This window comes from Lissotriton vulgaris, chromosome 1_1 (assembly GCF_964263255.1).
Source record: "Lissotriton vulgaris chromosome 1_1, aLisVul1.2, whole genome shotgun sequence".
NCBI classification, from domain to species: Eukaryota; Metazoa; Chordata; class Amphibia; order Caudata; family Salamandridae; genus Lissotriton; species Lissotriton vulgaris.
Window position 1 is genome coordinate 275,221,423 of NC_141685.1, and position 18,540 is coordinate 275,239,962.

At 46.0% G+C, this 18,540-nt stretch overlaps 1 protein-coding gene across 1 annotated transcript in view; it reads right to left on the reverse strand.

Moving 5' to 3' along the window:
• BTBD19 (BTB domain containing 19) overlaps nucleotides 1-18,540 on the reverse strand; it is a 1,094,395-nt gene that overhangs the window by 41,863 nt on the left and 1,033,992 nt on the right. Inside the window, exon 5 of the mRNA XM_086952302.1 lies at nucleotides 14,713-14,781. Within this exon, the coding sequence (XP_086808428.1) occupies nucleotides 14,713-14,781 (69 nt within the window). The remainder of the gene's footprint in view (nucleotides 1-14,712; nucleotides 14,782-18,540) is intronic.

The window sequence follows — 18,540 nt, forward strand, 5'->3', positions numbered from 1 at the left end:
CAGAACCCCCAAGTGAAAAACATCCCCATAACTCACTTTTTACCCATTATATAATTGTATGAATGTATGGCCGCCAAAACGTCTGCCCCTGCTTTCAACTGCTAAGCAGTGGAAGAGGAGTAACGGGGGAGTCGTGCATAATATGGCCTCTGATATTTACCTCTGTCACAAGGGTAAGAAAAAAAAACCCTTATCTGCCACCATTGACCAAACCCCTGCACCTCCCCTGCTTTCCTACCCCCCTGCAGCTGTGCTTTCTGCTTTCAGTAAAAGCATATGAAACAACAATAGGGCAACCCAATAGTCCCAAGGAACTGGGTATAAACAATAACAGATCAGCAAGTGTTCCTGAAGGAATAATTTAACACTACTTATAATTTATAACTTGTCACAATAGTGAACATGAGATCACAATACTCAAGAGACATTTGTATCAAAATATATTTTCTTTTTATATATCAGTTTTTCTTTCCAAACATATACTTTTTTATATTGTATAGATATTGTTCCACATATCCATTCATGTACGGCAACAAAAATTGTACTGATGATGGTCTTGTGGAATGACTATATGAGACCGAAACGTCATCGCTAATGACACTTTTTTGTTTTGTATATACTGCCTTCATTGAATGAATGTCAAGCAATGTAAAAAGCTGTAAATGAATGTATATTTGGCTGATTTGTAAATACAGTCCATATAACGTCTAAAAAGTGTCAAAAAAACGTACTGCACATGCTGAGAAAAACGCAGTACAATTTTCGTTGCCGTACATGAATGGATATGTGGAACAATATCTATACAATATAAAAAAGTATATGTTTGGAAAGAAAAACTGATATATAAAAAGAAAATATATTTTTGATACAAATGTCTCTTGAGTATTGTGATCTCATGTTCACTATTGTGACAAGTTATAAATTATAAGTAGTGTTAAATTATTCCTTCAGGAACACTTGCTGATATGTTATTCAGTAAAAGCAGTCAAGAAGCATTCGCAGAGCCCGTCTGCTGACTGGAAGCCCTTTAAGACGAGGCAACAGTGGGTAACAAGTTTTGATATCAACTGTTGCTACATCACATCAGTGAGTTATCAACTGGAATAAAGGATAGGGGCTCTCAGCGAGAATCGACCATACAATAATATAACCTAAATGTGTGGAACATTTCACTAATCCTAGTATTCACTTTTAGATGGACTGACTGACACATGTCACTCAATCAGGGGGATATCGAGAATAGAAAAGACATAATATTCATAACAGATGCACCATCCGCAGCACAAGTGCGAGATAGTCACAACCAATGTTCCCTCTAATTATTTTCCTCTGTGTGCGGCAGAGTAAGGTCTCTGTGCGCTGCAGCCAAGGCTATGTGCGCCTAGAACCTGACCGCACGTGTAGACCAGGGCTTTGAGTGGGATGAAAATACTCGGAGATCTTTCAAAGGGGCGTAACCAATGCAATTAAGGGTGTGGCTTAAAAGCAATTAACACAAAAATATGTGCTTCGCATAGTGTGCCACCCTACTGATATTTTGCTGCTTTTCTGTCATTGCATCCAGATATATAATACAAGTAACATTACACCTACAAGAAGCCAAGACTATTGGCATTGTCAATGGTTGTTTCATGCATCAAGTTGTATATAATATTGAAAATGCTTCCGCTCTTGTGGTTGGGGTTGTGGCTTAATACTCGAGCTGTCAATTTAGGAGATGGATTTTAAGTCTTAGGTGAGCCTAACATCGTGTGATTCTGGGCAAATCAATTAATCTCCCCATGCATACAAAAAATATATAATAATAAATCATGTAAAGTGCTCCAAAACTTTTGGATTGAGTTTGCACTATATAAAAACTTGCTGCATTTCTTTTCTAAATGCGGGGTAGAAACCATAACAGATGGAGAAAGAATGAGGAAAATAGAGGCAAAGAGAAAGGGAGGGCAGAAAGGAAGAATGAAATATAGGAAATATGAAAAGAAGGAAGAAACTGCGACAAGAAGGCGAGGTCCATAAAAGGATGGACACAAAGGTGAAAGGTTTGAGAGATGGAAGAATAAAGTTATATTTGTATAGGTGGGTGCACGTAAGAATGGATTGAAGGATGAATGCTTGGATAGATGGATGGAAACCTGGATGGAAGGGTGAAAGGATGGGTGATTGATAAAAGGTGGGTGAAATGATGGATGGCTGGATGGATGGGTGGGTGGATGGATAGATGAATGGATGCAATGGTAAAGGAAGGATGGATGGATTAGATGAAAAGACAGACGAATGGGAACATTAATAGACAGATGAAATGGACGCTGGATGAAAGGCTTAAAGGGTGGAGAGATTAATAGATAGGAGGGATGAAAGGACCTATTTTAGGGAGGACAGACCTTACTAGGTTCACTCTCCTGATGGAATTTGAGGTACCAGTCGAATTTGGGGGGGAGGCGGTTTAGTTTGCTATTTACCCACAATACATCTTCGACAACAGCTAAAGGCTGTCTATAGGCGAGACATGAAAAAGCCTGGCGAGGGATGTGGCCTAAGGGCTAAAGCTGCTGACTTTAGCACCAGGGAAACAGGTTCGAATCCCAACCTTGGCTCACCATCCTGTGATTCTGGGCAAAATCACTTAATCTTCTGGTGCCTCAAAAATAATGTGTAATATCTGGTTCTCTTGGAAAGTGCTCTTATGCCCCTGGGCCATGCCTGTGCAAAAGAAAACAGCAAAAAATGAAATAATAGCATAAACCCCTAGATTCAAGTTAGAGCCAATCAGATAATAATAATTGAATACACTCCCTCTACAATTGTGTACTATGGGACTCATTAGCCAATTAATGCCAACTCTACAAGACACTCTAAAAGAACAAACTCTACTAAGGGTTAAATAAAGACAGTTACCTGCTTCTAGACTGCACGCTAGGGATGCTGTATTACACATGTATAAATGATTGTGATGATCTGGTAAAACACAGGTATGGCAGAAGCTACATTAGCGATTTTTAAGTAATGCCATCGAAGGTGACACGGTGAGTGAGAATGTTCCTCTCCAGCCCACCCTCTAAGTGAGTCAAATATGCCTGCAATTTAAAAAAAAATCGGGCTCAAAACGTACCCATGAGTCATTCAGCTTCAAAGGCCCAAATTAAGAGACTACAAAGCCATGTCAATATTATTCTAAATGCCCCATCAAGCTGTAAATCAATGTTTCCAAGAACACACCCTTGGTGTGCTATGAAAGGGAAGATCTGCTGTTGCTCTACCACCCTGTTGTTTAAAGCGGTTAGCCCCTTGTGATAACCCCCATGCAGAATCTGTAATAGTTTTTGCGATGCACACAGGAAAGCTGGTTACTGGCCACACAGTTGAAAATTAGCCCAGATGCTTAGAGTAGAGAGGGTGGAAGCCCATTTATCTTTATTTTGTAGAGTGACTGGGATGTTCACGAAAATTATGTGCATACTTTTCTTCAATATTGATCTTTGGACTGAGAGCCTTTATTCCCGCAGCCTCAGCCTTAGAGTCGTCAACGCAGCTACAGTGAAATGGGAGCCATTCTGCTCCATCATACATACTCTAGCTTCCCACTCACCCACTCTGGCCATATCGCATTGTGTCAGGAACCGAGCTTCTGGGGGCTTTCCACAAGCAGCAAAAGCTGTCAAGATCCACACCTCCAAAGTTCATCTTGTTTCCCCTGAGAGCCTTAGATTTGCATATTGCAATATTCTGTTTGGCAGATGTGAGCCTGGACATAAAATGGCCTCTTACATTGATAGGCAGCAGGCGCTAGTCTGACTTGAACATTACATACCCACCTCCTGTGAAGCTCTCAAATGTACTAGCATGCTGCTAATGGGAGAGGCCTGTCAGAGCCTGCACTGGCCATTTTGTAAGGGAGCTAGCAATCTGGCAGATGTGTCAACAGAGGCTCATGCGGCTCAGCAGGTGTTCAAGTAGGACCCCCCAACGCACCTACAGCTGTAGAAGAGAGGTGCTGGCACAGGAAGAGCAGGCAGGCATAAGCATCACGTGGCAGGAGCTTGCCACAGAGAGGGAACCCCAAAGGATGATAAGATGCACTCCGTCAGAGCAGGATTCTGGGAAGGCAGCAGGCCACAAGCAGCAGATTAATGGAATTATGCGAGACACTACTCACGCGCAGGGCAGCCCTCCTTCGACAGGGTGATGGGGTACAATGAAAGCAGGGTCAGATTGGGATCACAATTAGGCCAGGGCACTCCCAAAAAGTGGCCCATGTTCCAAACCTGGTTAGTCTCACTGGAATCTGACTCGTTATTTTTTGTTATGGTTTTGTATAGCGTGAACTCGGTCCAAAGTCATTCGAGTTGTGAGCACCAGTTACATTACACAATATCTCTCTGTAACCCTGGAATATTCCATTATGCTTTCTGTGGAACTCCCTCGTCCATGCATGAATTCACAGAATTATATATCTCTCTGTGCACCTATGCCCCAGTCATCCATCTGTTCATTCATCTATTTGCTCTGTAATCCGCCCATAGATCCATCTTTGGCATCATTCTTGCAAGGTCTCAATCCCCCATCTGCACAACCCTACATGCGAAATGGTTAATCAGCAGTGACTGCACTGGGAGGAGGAATGCAACTTTAAAAAGAAAAATTTAAAGTGCGCTGTTAGCACATTGTATCCTATTTCTGCCAGAGAGAAGGGCCTGTGTGAAGTTGCAGCGGCCCCAGTGCCTTGTTTGGGCGGCCCGTGGCCAGTGCACGGAGGCAGGGTGGTGCACTTTTTTCCACCTCGTGCTGCTTCTCTGGCATCCTGCTGTTGTGCAAATGAAGCAAGTGTGAAAGCACATGTGCTTCACACGCCGTGCTTTCAGACTTGATTTATTTCTTTTCTAAATACAGCGCTGCTGGGTGCTGATTGTGGGCAATTGTGAAAATATTCCTGTTAATTGCAGCGCATGACGGGCGCTGTGATTAACAGGAATACTTTCGCAAAGGTCCGGGACCCCGGACCTTCATTGTCAGGGTCAAAACTTGAAATAGGAGGAATGTATTGCACCCAGTAAAATATTTACTAGGGTGTTATAATACAACATATGTGGAAAGCTTACCCCGGTCAATCGGTGAAGGGCAAACCCAAAATAATCTTCCTTTACTATGGCGGGAATTGACGAACGATAACCGCTGCTCTTTATAATGTTTGTGTACATTAGATATATAGATGCACCATTGTTTAGTGTTTAGCATTGGTATTTTTCTCGACGCCAACACCTCTGTGCCTATTGATTCCCGCGCTGCTAAAAGGGGCCATCTGCTAATGTGCTGCGAATAGTAAAGAACCCTATCTTCTAATCCCCGTCATTTCCCTCGATGTGTCAGCCTCTGACAATAGTGTCAGCGGCATATGAGACATAGGTAGGATTCTCCCCACTGCCTCTCGTTTCGCAGTTCTTCAAAGTCTGTGTCAGAAGAGAGATTAAGTAAATTCCTTCCCTGCTTTGCTGCCACAGACGTGAAGTCAATGCATAATAAAATGCTGCACAATGGTGTGTTTTTCTGGAGTGTGTTTGCAGGTTCCCTATGCCTTTTGGTGATGAAACAACAAAGCTCATTAACATGCAAATTGTCGTTTAAAGAGCCGTGAAGTACTCGGTGGCTGTTGGGTACCCGGGAAGCTTTCTTAGCCGGGCTGACACACGACGGGGGTGTGGGGGGCTGAAACTGAAGCCCTTTAAGCACAAAGGGCTTTAAGTGCCTGCACGCACCATGTCTCTTCCTCTGTCTCCCGCCTGGATTTCGCGCCGCTCGCGTTTAAAAAGCGGCGACGCGAACGATCTTGTAGGGATGTCTCGGACAGTGTGCGCGCTAAATTTAGGACACTGCGCGCTCCGGGTGACCATCGTGGGCGCGCGCTCACGCGCGCAGGTTAGTGGGAACGGTGGTCACAACCCACGCAGACTGATGGCGCACCACCGCAAATCAGCGCAAAACATGGAGCGAAACACCAGTATGTAGAGAAATGGGGTCATCGCACTTGGCATTAAAGATGGGACGTGGAACAGCTGCTAAAAGATCGGTGGTCAATTGAGGTTTCACGAATGAAAAATATCACAGGTGATCGAAAGAATCATTGATAATGCAGACTCTTAAATGGGCACTTAAAGTTGGAAACTTGGAAAAAATAGGTATCACTGCAGGATCATGTGTTAGGTTTTCGGTATTTGTATGGTACAGTTTCAGCCATTTCCAAGGCTTTGTAGTGGTTTCAAAGTCTGTGCGTCCAGTCTATTGGGGTTTTGACAGCCCAGTTATAAATGAGTTTTCGGCCTGTTTAGACAGTTCTTGAATGATTCTCTACTGGGATTGAATTTGCCATAATGACCAATAGCTCACGCCTCCTTGTACCGTAATTACTCGCATGTCGTCTGCATGTCTGTGTGCAGATGCTCCTCTGTGCTTGAAGCAAGAGATGTAATGGCTGTATGTAGACATTATACAAAGGGGGTGCGGTATCAGACTCCTGGGTTCTGCAAGTACCGCAAATCCCCTCCGAGCCGAACTCCTCCATAGTCATTGGCAGGCGACACTCAAGTATACAGAAAAGACTAAATAATAATTAAGTTTTAAGCCTACTTATACAAAGACTGCAGACCGCCATGGTGGGTAGTGGATGCATGCCACTGGGTTGCAGGCAGGGCAGCCGAGGAAATGTGGGCAGGGTGGACAGGTTTAGTCTAGCCTTGGCACAAAAACACTACCTGGAAGCAAAGTGGATAGATGGGTCCCATAGCAGGGTTAGCGTGCAGGCATCGCTGTAACTGTATAACGCTCAGGCCTGATGACTGTCAGAAACAGTAGCCTGTAGGCCAGGGGTTCATAGTCACCACTCTTCCAGAGTAAGCCCAAAATGGCTGCCATCTTGGGATTACTGCAGATCTGAACATGCGCTCATTCGAGCGCACCTTTTTCGTGAATCGCTCAGACATATAAAGCACTGGTGTTGTTTGAAACAAGGTTTCAAGCTGTCGAAGTGACCGAGACGGCTCCCCTCTATGTTCAAGGTTGTCTGGTCGAAGTCCTAGACCAGAGACAAGCTACTATGTTGATCTTATAAGATCTTACAGCGTCATCGGACACCACGAAAGATGACTTGGTGCAAGGCTGCCTGGTGACGAGGCCAGGCACGTCAGGACCAGCGTGGGATTACTCCTCCTTTCATCAGGACATTTTAAGGATGGGAACTCAGAAAAGGGAGGTTGGCAAGTACCCAATAGTGGGTACTACCCAAGTAAGATGTTTGAGGCCTGCTTGTTTGGTTTGCCCATACCACAGCCCGAGCAAAGGAGGCTTATGAGTCAAAAGGCCAGAGCCTATCCTCTAACTCTTGGCGCACACTGCTGCGGACCAGAAGTGATGACCATGAAGTTGGCTTGGCTTGAAGGCTCGCATGACTACATGATTCAGCTCCATCTGAAACACGGCTGTCTTAAAATTTGGATAAAGTTTGCTTCTTCAGAGCTCAGCATAAGACTGAACGGATCAGATATTTTAAGGTCATTCCTTATAATCTCAATTGTATCATGAACACATTCAGAGCTGAATCCAGTTCAGAGTGAAAGCATGGGTGGTGAGCGCCGGCAGTCAGTTGATATGATATATGATATGATATAAAGGCTTTTGTAGGGCGCTCTGTTACTAAAATAGTATCCTGGCGCGGGAAGGTGAGAGCGATTCACAGGGTGAAAGAGAGGGCAGAGAAATGGTAGATTACAGAGTGATGTTAAACAAGTGAGTTTTCAAACCCTTCTTGAAAGCCATAATGGTTGGAGAGTCTTGATGAGAAGGGGGAGGGCATTCCAGGCCCTTGCAGCTCTGACCGCGATGGACTGACCACCTAATCGTGAGTACTTAAATTTGGGCACGGTCAGTTGGCACTGATTGGCTGACAGAAGGGATCGATTAGGGATGTACAGGGTGAAACTTTTTCTCAAGTAGGCAGGGCCAATCTGATGAACAGCACGATAAGAGAGGACAAGAGTTTTAAACATAATCCTGTGGGCAACTGGGAGCCAATGGAGGCTTCGAAGGAAGGGGCGGACACTGGATCTCTTAGGTATATTGAACAGGAGTCTTCCGGCGGCATTTTGTATGACCTGAAGACGTTGAATCAAATAGGCCGGTAGGCCGCAGAACAAGCCGTTCGCGTAATCCAACCGGGAGAGTATTAGAGCACGCGTAACAGTCTCTTTAGCCTCTCTCGGAAGGAGGGGAAAAAACCTATGTAGGGTTTTCAGAGTGTAAAAACAGACCCCCGTAAGTTTTTTTATGTGGTCCTCAAACTTGGGGTCATTCCCAAACCAGACTCCCAGGTTTTTTGCTGGGCCGCCAATGGATTTTGGACAGGGCAGATCGCTGGGCCATAGAAGGTCGCTAAAATTATCGGGGAAAGAGCCATAAAAAAGAACCTCGGACTTGCCTTCGTTACATTTTAGCTGGGCAAGTGCTAACCATCGGAAAACCGATGAGAGGCAGAGTTGGACCGCCGACATATCCTAATTGTTCTTAGGCCAGGTGAACAAAAGTTGGGTATCGTCGGCGTAGGCCATAATTTTAGCCCCTAGCTGTTCTGCTAGGTAGATTAGAGGGGTAAGGTAAACATTAAAAAGCAATGGGATCAGACTGGAGCCCTGTGGAACCCCAGTAGAGAGTTTCTTTGGTGAGGAAGCAAATGGAGGCATCCAGACTTGTTGCGTCCTATTATCTAAAAAAGACGTCAACCAGTCGAGTGCAGGGCCGGTGATACAAATGGTGGCTAATCTAGTGAGTAAAATGGAGTGGGGTACTGTGTCGAAGGCGGCAGAGAGGTCTAAAAGAATCAGAACCGCTCTGCCACCTCCATCCAAACACTCCCGGATAGCCTCAGACATTTCAACTAGGGCTGTTTCGGTACTGTAAGCAGCCCTAAATCCTGACTGCGCTGGATGTAGTGCCTGAGATGTTTCGACAAAATTGTCCAACTGTTTAAAAGCGATCTTCTCGCAAACTTTTGCTAAGACTGGCAATAATGATATGGGCTGATAGCTGGAAGGTACGGCAGGATCCAGCCCGGTCTTTTTCAAAAGTGGCAGAAATTTTGCTTGCTTCCAGCAAACCGGGACAGTTGCAGAGAGAAAAGAAAGATTAATAATCTTGGTGACCTCATTCCCGACTGTTTCCGCTAGTCCCCCGAGAACCCTAGCAGGGCAAGGGTCAGAAGGAGCCCCCGATTTCAAGGCCGCAAGGACAGCAATGATGTCAGACTCAGAAGACAGAGCAAAGTTAGCAAACTGATCAACAGGTGGTACAAAAGGGTTCCGGCATGGTAGAGGGGGGAAATGCAGGGGGAGAGAGAAAGCCGTTACAGACGGCATGCAGGTCATCCTGAATTTTAGCAATTTTATCTACGAAGAAAGCTCTTCGCACCATTGCTCAGATGAGGGCAGCAGAGGTTGTGCGGCACATGGTGAAATAAAGCTTTTTACGATTGAGAACATTTCCTTGCTGTTATTATTAGCTTTATCAATTCGTCCTGCATAGTAACTGCTCTTGGCAGATCTGATGGATGCATAGTAATTTTTTTGCGCCGCCCGCAGATCACTCTTAGCCTCAGGCAAGTAGGCTTGTCTCCACACCCGTTCGAGTTTCTTACATCCCAGTTTAAGTTCCCGAAGGGTGTGTGAAAACCAAGGTTTGGAAGGGGTAGTTCGCAACCTGCGGATGCCGCCTTTATTTATGGAGGTGGCGGACCCGTGTTCTACCCAAGTATTAAAGGTGCTTACCGCCGCCTCAATCTCTAAGGGTAGTAGTGGACGGGTTACAGATAAGAAGTCCGTCAGGGGGTCTAAATTGATCTTCTGTGAATGGGCAAGTTGGGGACCGCTCTCCGAGGCAGTAACCAAAGACCAGGAGAACCTGATCAGCTTATGGTCCGACCAGGTCACGATCTCAGGACAGGCTATGACAATGTCAAAGTTAGAACAGACCAAATCTAGGAGGTGGCCCCCGCATGAGTGGGAGCAGCAACCCACTGTTTGAGATGGGCCATAGAAAGAGCTTTGCCAGGCGAACAGCCTCCGTGGTGTCCAAGATATCGACATGGATGTTAAAATCCCCCAAAAGGAGATACTTTGAATATCTTAGTGCCCGCGGGGTTATAACCTCTTCCAGTGCCCCCACAAAGTTCCCGACATATCCCGGAGGCCGGTACACCAATGTTCCGCCTACGGTAAGATTTGAATTAAATGCGAGGGAGAAATGGAGCACTTCGGCGTCCACCAGCTGATCCTGGGGTTCGCAGGAAAAGACCCATTGGTCCCTATAAACCACGGCGACACCGCCTCTTCTACCAAGCGGGCGGTCCGCCCTTGTGATTTTAAAACCCAGTGGAATTGCAAGCTCCACCACCGGGGCACACGTGTCATTAAGCCAGGTTTCAGTAATGAAAAAAGGTCCAGCTGTTTCTCTGCCAGCAGTTCAAAAATATCCGCTGCATGCTTGACCAATGACCTGGCCTTAAATTAAACCAGCTCTAATCAATGAGGGGTTGACATTACCTCGAACATGGTGGCTTAGGGTGGGTTGGAAACGGAAGTTACACACATGGCACTCCAGAGGTGCACTATCAGCCACCCGCCAAGGGTTATCACTCCCACAGTTCCTGACATTCAGTGCAATGAGATGATCACGGGAGTACCGTCAGTTAGAGGTATGTGGCTTCCGAAGAACACAGGCAGGGGGACTGGCACTGGGCACGTCCGGGACACGGACGGGCACAGACGGGCCCTCCTTTGGCGCTCCTTCGGCGCGCAGTCGGCGTGCCCGCTGCGAGTGCCCGCTGCGCGTTTTAAAGTGCATTACTATTTATAACCCAAGCCCCTCCCTCAGCTGGACCGCTAACTCGGGTCCCGCAGGGTCCGGGCCTCACACAAGATGGCGCCCGACCTAGCCCTCCACAACAATCGGCACCTGGAAGCCGCGGTGGAACGGGGCACAGGGAGACCGGGTCACAGTGCACAGAAGGTTAAAAAGGTTTGAAAAGGAACAGTTACTACAACACAATTCTTAAAATCAATTGCATGTAATTTTTGTAAAAGGACTCGAGAATACAATGGGGTGCAAGTTAGAGCAGAGGAGAACCCTTGCAATCTGCTCGCCTTCGAAAACGAGATATCAAGGTGCTGCCACCATCCTGAACAAACGCCCAGGCCCTCGAACACAGAATCGCTGCCACCATCCTGAACAAACGCCCAGGCCCTCGAACACAGAATCTATTTAGAACCCAAGCCTCTCCCTCAGCTGGACCGCTAACTCGGGTCCCGCAGGATCCGGGCCTCACACAAGATGGCGCCCGACCTAGCCCTCCACAACAATCGGCACCTGGAAGCCGCGGTGGAACGGGGCACAGGGAGACCGGGTCACAGTGCACAGAAGGTTAAAAAGGTTTAAAAAGGAACAGTTACTACAACACAATTCTTAAAATCAATTGCATGTAATTTTTTAAAAAGGATTCGAGAATACAATGGGGTGCAAGTTAGAGCAGAGGAGAACCCTCGCAATCTGCTCGCCATCGAAAACGAGATATTAAGGTGCTGCCACCACCCTGAACAAACCCCCAGGCCCTCGAACACAGAATCTATTTAGAACCCAAGCCCCTCCCTCAGCTGGACCGCTAACTCGGGTCCCGCAGGGTCCGGGCCTCACGCAAGATGGCGCCCGACCTAGCCCTCCACAACAATCGGCACCTGGAAGCCGCGGTGGAACGGGGCACAGGGAGACCGGGTCACAGTGCACAGAAGGTTAAAAAGGATTAAAAAGGAACAGTTACTACAACACAATTCTTAAAATCAATTGCATGTAATTTTTTTAAAAGGACTCGAGAATACAATGGGGTGCAAGTTAGAGCAGAGGAGAACCCTCGCAATCTGCTCGCCTTCGAAAACGAGATATCAAGGTGCTGCCACCATCCTGAACAAACGCCCAGGCCCTCGAACACAGAATCTATTTATAACCCAAGCCCCTCCCTCAGCTGGACCGCTAACTCGGGTCCCGCAGGATCCGGGCCTCACACAAGATGGCGCCCGACCTAGCCCTCCACAACAATCGGCACCTGGAAGCCGCGGTGGAATGGGGCACAGGGAGACCGGGTCACAGTGCACAGAAGGTTAAAAAGGTTTAAAAAGGAACAGTTACTACAACACAATTCTTAAAATCAATTGCATGTAATTTTTTTAAAAGGACTCGAGAATACAATGGTGTGCAAGTTAGAGCAGAGGAGAACCCTCGCAATCTGCTCGCCTTCGAAAACGAAATATCAAGGTGCTGCCACCACCCTGAACAAACGCCCAGGCCCTCGAACACAGAATCTATTTATAACCCAAGCCCCTCCCTCAGCTGGACCGCTAACTCGGGTCCCGCAGGGTCCGTGCCTCACACAAGATGGCGCCCGACCTAGCCCTCCACAACAATCGGCACCTGGAAGCCGCGGTGGAACGGGGCACAGGGAGACCGGGTCACAGTGCACAGAAGGTTAAAAAGGAACAGTTACTACAACACAATTCTAAAAATCAATTGCATGTAATTTTTTAAAAAGGATTCGAGAATACAATGGGGTGCAAGTTAGAGCAGAGGAGAACCCTCGCAATCTGCTCGCCTTCGAAAACGAGATATCAAGGTGCTGCCACCACCCTGAACAAACGCCCAGGCCCTCGAACACAGAATCTATTTAGAACCCAAGCCCCTCCCTCAGCTGGACCGCTAACTCGGGTCCCGCAGGGTCCGGGCCTCACACTAGATGGCGCCCGACCTAGCCCTCCACAACAATCGGCACCTGGAAGCCGCGGTGGAACGGAGCACAGGGAGACCGGGTCACAGTGCACAGAAGGTTAAAAAGGTTTAAAAAGGAACAGTTACTACAACACAATTCTTAAAATCAATTGCATGTAATTTTTTAAAAAGGACTCGAGAATACAATGGGGTGCAAGTTTGAGCAGAGGAGAACCCTCGCAATCTGCTCGCCTTCGAAAACGAGATATCAAGGTGCTGCCACCATCCTGAACAAACGCCCAGGCCCTCGAACACAGAATCTATTTATAACCCAAGCCCCTCCCTCAGCTGGACCGCTAACTCGGGTCCCGCAGGGTCCGGGCCTCACACAAGATGGCGCCCGACCTAGCCCTCCACAACAATCGGCACCTGGAAGCCGCGGTGGAACGGGGCACAGGGAGACCGGGTCACAGTGCACAGAAGGTTAAAAAGGTTTAAAAAGGAACAGTTACTACAACACAATTCTTAAAATCAATTGCATGTAATTTTTTTTAAAGGACTCGAGAATACAATGGGGTGCAAGTTAGAGCAGAGGAGAACCCTCGCAATCTGCTCGCCTTCGAAAACGAGATATCAAGGTGCTGCCACCACCCTGAACAAACGCCCAGGCCCTCGAACACAGAATCTATTTATAACCCAAGCCCCTCCCTCAGCTGGACCGCTAACTCGGGTCCCGCAGGGTCCGGGCCTCACACAAGATGGCGCCCGACCTAGCCCTCCACAACAATCGGCACCTGGAAGCCGCGGTGGAACGGGGCACAGGGAGACCGGGTCACAGTGCACAGAAGGTTAAAAAGGTTTAAAAAGGAACAGTTACTACAACACAATTCTTAAAATCAATTGCATGTCATTTTTTAAAAAGGATTCGAGAATACAATGGGGTGCAAGTTAGAGCAGAGGAGAACCCTCGCAATCTGCTCGCCTTCGAAAACGAGATATCAAGGTGCCGCCACCACCCTGAACACATTTCTAGTATTATCCGGGAATCAATTCCGTTGAGTAGAAGGTGAACACTGCCGAGAGGCTTTAGTTAAAGAGTGATTTGACTCATGTTTTTTCGATCATCAGTGGTCAATTTTCGTGGCTACCCAATCATTGTTGTTTTTTTTGCTTTGGAGCTTTCTCCATTCTACAGGAGGATGTTGGGTAGCAACGTCTGAAGAGATTCTGGTAAATAAGTTACTAGCGCTAATTTAAACGCATCACTGATCGGAAAATGATAAAAAAACGATTTGAAGAGGGAAAGAAGGAGAGAGAGAGACAACGTTAGCTCTGCCTTCCAAAGCAGGTGCCATCGGCGTGGTAACTTGATGTGTCTTCAAAGTATTTCCAAACAAAAGCCCTCTTCTCCTCAAGTTCTATTATTCATCAAAGATGATGGAGTCAACGAGTGAGTCTAGTCCATGAGTGAGGCTAGCCCAACATCTGACCTTTAGGCTATTTACAACCAAGTTTCTAACCCTACGCTGCCTACTTCAAGGGTGGTCATAAAATGAACTAGATTAGGGGTACGTCCCAATAATGAGTGACACTTTTACTGTCCCAGCGCGACACTGGTGTGCCTGACCCAAACAGGAGACCGAGGATAACATGGCACACACAGCATAAGTATGTACATCTGATTTACGCATGCCCTTTATTGGTGGTAGGTTTTTCTTCTAGATATCGAGAACGTGTCCCTAGAGCTCAAATATTGGGAAGAACCGCACCGCCAGCACTACGAAGAGTGTTTCTATTTCCCCTAAAAGATAGGTTGAGGATCCATTGAGAGAGATGGTTACAGCTCTTTATGGATTTCCAGCTGTGTCCCCACCAAGGTGGATACACATATGTAAGCATGCACCAGCCGTGATCTGCACTTACTTGTGTGGCACCTTCAATAAAAGCCAGGCACTGCTTCTTCATGTCGTCCTGTCCGTATGTCACAGCCGCCTGCAAAGCAAATACAAGGGTTAACTTATAGAGCTATTGTGAGGATTTGGGCAGAATTATGTTGCAAAGAAACGTTTGACAGTCTTGTACGAGAGCAGAACTGGAGCAAACCACAGACATCTCACCGCCACAGATGAAAGCAAGATGCTCTGTAATACGCATGGCATCATGTCAGGAAAACTTATTTGAGTAGCGGAAGTGACATCACATGCCCTGGAAGTGGTACCTTTTCAAAACCTCTGAGCTAGAAGAAGGATTAGGGAGCACATTATCAATAGTACTGGCTCATATTAACAAACATGCTGGTCTTCTAGCCGGCGAGGTCAGCTGTACGAGCAGTCTTGAACACAGGAGGAAGGAGTTGCCTTTGGTTCACTATTGGGAGGGAATAGATTTTTTACCAAAAGACTAAAATGGGCACTGTTTATGGATGAGCGTCATAAGATAGGCTTCGGAGAGGTAGGTAGGGGATGTGTTGTGGACCGCCTTAACACCAGAGCGAGGAGTTGGTATTGTGCCCTGAATTGGCAGACACTGGACTGGATATCGAAAGTGAGATTTTGGGTGTGGACCCTGAGAAATTAGAGTTTACTCAAACGGAAAACTGGTTGCTATGCCCATCCAAGGGATACTGTGCGTGTCAGACAAGGAAGCTATTACTGTTAACTCATTATGACACCTGCCACACTGCCTCCATCATCTTAACGTCTATCATTGAATCTGGATACAACTTTATTGGTGTAAATGAACTATATATAAAAAAGAAAAACAGCTAAAAATATGTAATATACAGAACAATAAAATGCAAATTATTTGATATATATATATGAGTGCATAGCCATTCATTTTTGTCTTAATATGGTGGTTTGCCTGTTTTAAGCCTTTTTTCACTTCAGACATATATATTATTGAATGTTTTGTTGAATTTATGTCTAGCTAAATTTTTTCCTTACTGGTTAATCTCCCTATGTTTAGCTAGTTGTTATATATAGGGGTACCTTGCTTCCTAACCAAGTTAAAGCAAGGTTTGGCTGCCTGCCTGGATTGGGAAGTGAGGGTGGGTATTTCTACTGTCCACTAAACAGAGCCTGGCTGCTAGAGCTGGGTCGGTCAGAAATGGGAACACTCTGAGGATGGAAATCAGACCATGTGGAGGACACAGGAAAATGGATCATCAGGATTTCTGTGGAGTCTGACATCAGTGTCTCAAGGCCAGCTGGTGTCAAGGGACTGTCTGGCAAACAGAAATCCAAGTTCGGCAGCAAGAAGTTTCCTCCCTTCATAGCTGAAGGGAGGAAAATAAAAAGCCAAAGGAGGCATAGATATCAAAGTGGAACATATTGCAGCAGAAAAAAGCAGAGAGGCGCCAAGATGGAGCCAAAGGGGAGATCTCACCATAGGGCACTAGCAAGGGAATGTGAGGAGTACCAAGAAATTAGGAGCGATTTGATAGGTGGGATGGTCAATTCTGGCTAGTAATTGCGGAGGGGACCACAGCTGCAAGCATGGTAGGATGATTTAGGTGTTGCACACGGCAGAGACGCCCAGGATGATTGGATGAATGAACTGTGACTGAAGCATGCTTGAAACATGTTGTGGGAGTGGTGTTCTTACAGCGGATGTGGGTAATCTGACTGGACTCGAATGGCCTGAACTTGGGTTTAAAGTTGGTCTCATCTGACCTTTTTGGAGTGTATATATACCTATGCATCCTAAAAGCACCAAACCATAAATCTACCCACAAGTATTCGCACACTTTAGAAAGTGGAGCTCACAGACAAGAATTAGTTGGATGTATGAAGTGAGCCCATCATTGACATCTGGATTTGCTGCATTTCCGGTAGGTACCAGAATTTAAAAAAAGTAATTTGTAGAGGCAGGCAATAAATCTGACAACGTCTCCATACAAGGTTGTGAGACCCTCTTCACCATATGCAACCCTACACCATCTTCCTCCTGTAACTTCCTTCTCCTTTTCAAACCACCACCTAGCAATGCAACATTCCCAGATACATTTCTAGACGCAGTTTTAAACCTGATAAAACTACACTCAAACCTATGCATTTGGTTTGACAAACCCAATATGACTAATCGAAAAACCAACACCATTGGCTTAGACACACTGAACATACATTAGATAGTCTGCAAACCGACACATATCGCTGGGCACATCCTAGATGTCATTTTTGCAAATGGAGAGCTAGTTATCTTTCAAACAATGAATACAGTCTCATGGTCAGACCACCATTTCCTAGCTTTCCGACATAAAACACCATAACACAACACACCTAAAATCAACTTACATGCATCCACCTATCAATAGTAGAAAAAAACTAACATCCAGCACAGGTCCTGACACAATAAACTCCCTTCAAAAACTATATGAATGGGTAGCCAAATACCACTCAGAACAACGAAACAGGACAAAAGAAAACAGGCACCATGGAAAAATGCAGAACTAAAAGAGATAATATAGCAAATTATAAGGCTGTAACGCATCTGGCTCAAAACAAACAGCAATCAAGACAAACTTCACTTACAGAAACTTAACAGATTATACAAGTCAGCAATCAAAAATGCTAATCAGGTACTATTCAGACAGAATTCAAAATGCTAAAGTATGCAAATAAAGAATTGTATAAAATACTTACAGAATTTTGTAAACCTAAATACATAGAAGAAACTCATCTCATTTTTCAAGAATTCACGGGCAAACTGGCAAATCATTACACAACAATAGCAGACACATTGGACTCCTATTTAAAGCAAAGGAAAAACACTAGACCAAGCCCTTTCGAAAAAAAACCCCAAGAGTAGGCTAACCCTGCCTCTGCATTCCTTCAAACCAATATAACAAAATTAATTTAAGAATCTGGTCAATGCAAGAAGGCCTGCCGGCAGCCGTTCTGACCTTTGTCCACCACAATCCTTCAAGAACATTCTGCAAACTACCTCTGCTGCCGCACCAGTAGGAAGAATCATCACTTGTCCCTTAACCATGGGAATCTTTCCAGAAGACCTAAAAAAGGCATACATATACCCATTTTGAAAGAAAACTAACCTGGACCCACTTGACCCCGACAACTACAGACCAATTACAAATGGACCTTTCCTGGGCAAATTGAGAGAAAGAGCAGCATTTGCCCAGATGTCACAATCCATCGAAGATAACTCCATACTTTCCGACTTCCAAACAGGATTCCGTCCAGGAAGAGGTACAGAATCTGCCCTCATTGCCATCTGAGATGACCTCAAGAACATCGTAGACTGGAACTGGGTTGCTACACCACCTCTCTTGGCCCGCACAGCTGCCTTTGACACAGTTGGCCATGACACTATAATACAAAGACTCTACGAAGCCGGCTTGGAAGGGACTGCTCTCGAATGGATCCCATCCTACCTTCAAGGCCCCCGCGGTGCTGGGGCCCCCCCTCACTCTCAGCGGAGAGACGGCTGCACCTGCAAGCAAGCCTCTTCAGTCTTCGCAAATAAAATGGTGCTCCTGCGCGCAAGGCCTCCCCTAGTCCCCATAAATTAAACTGTGCACGCACGCCACGGTGACAGCCTCTAAGACTCCGAGTCTTCCCTCTCTTTCTGTCTCGCTCCTCAGTGAAAACGAGACTTCATGAAACGGGTATTACCCTCTCTTTCCTCCGTTCGTTTATTTGCTCCCTTGTGAAAGGGATCCAAAAAAGAAAAACGTTTTTGCTGGAAACGTCTTTTTCTGACACAAGTGCAGCCAGGGGGTGGAGAGAAATA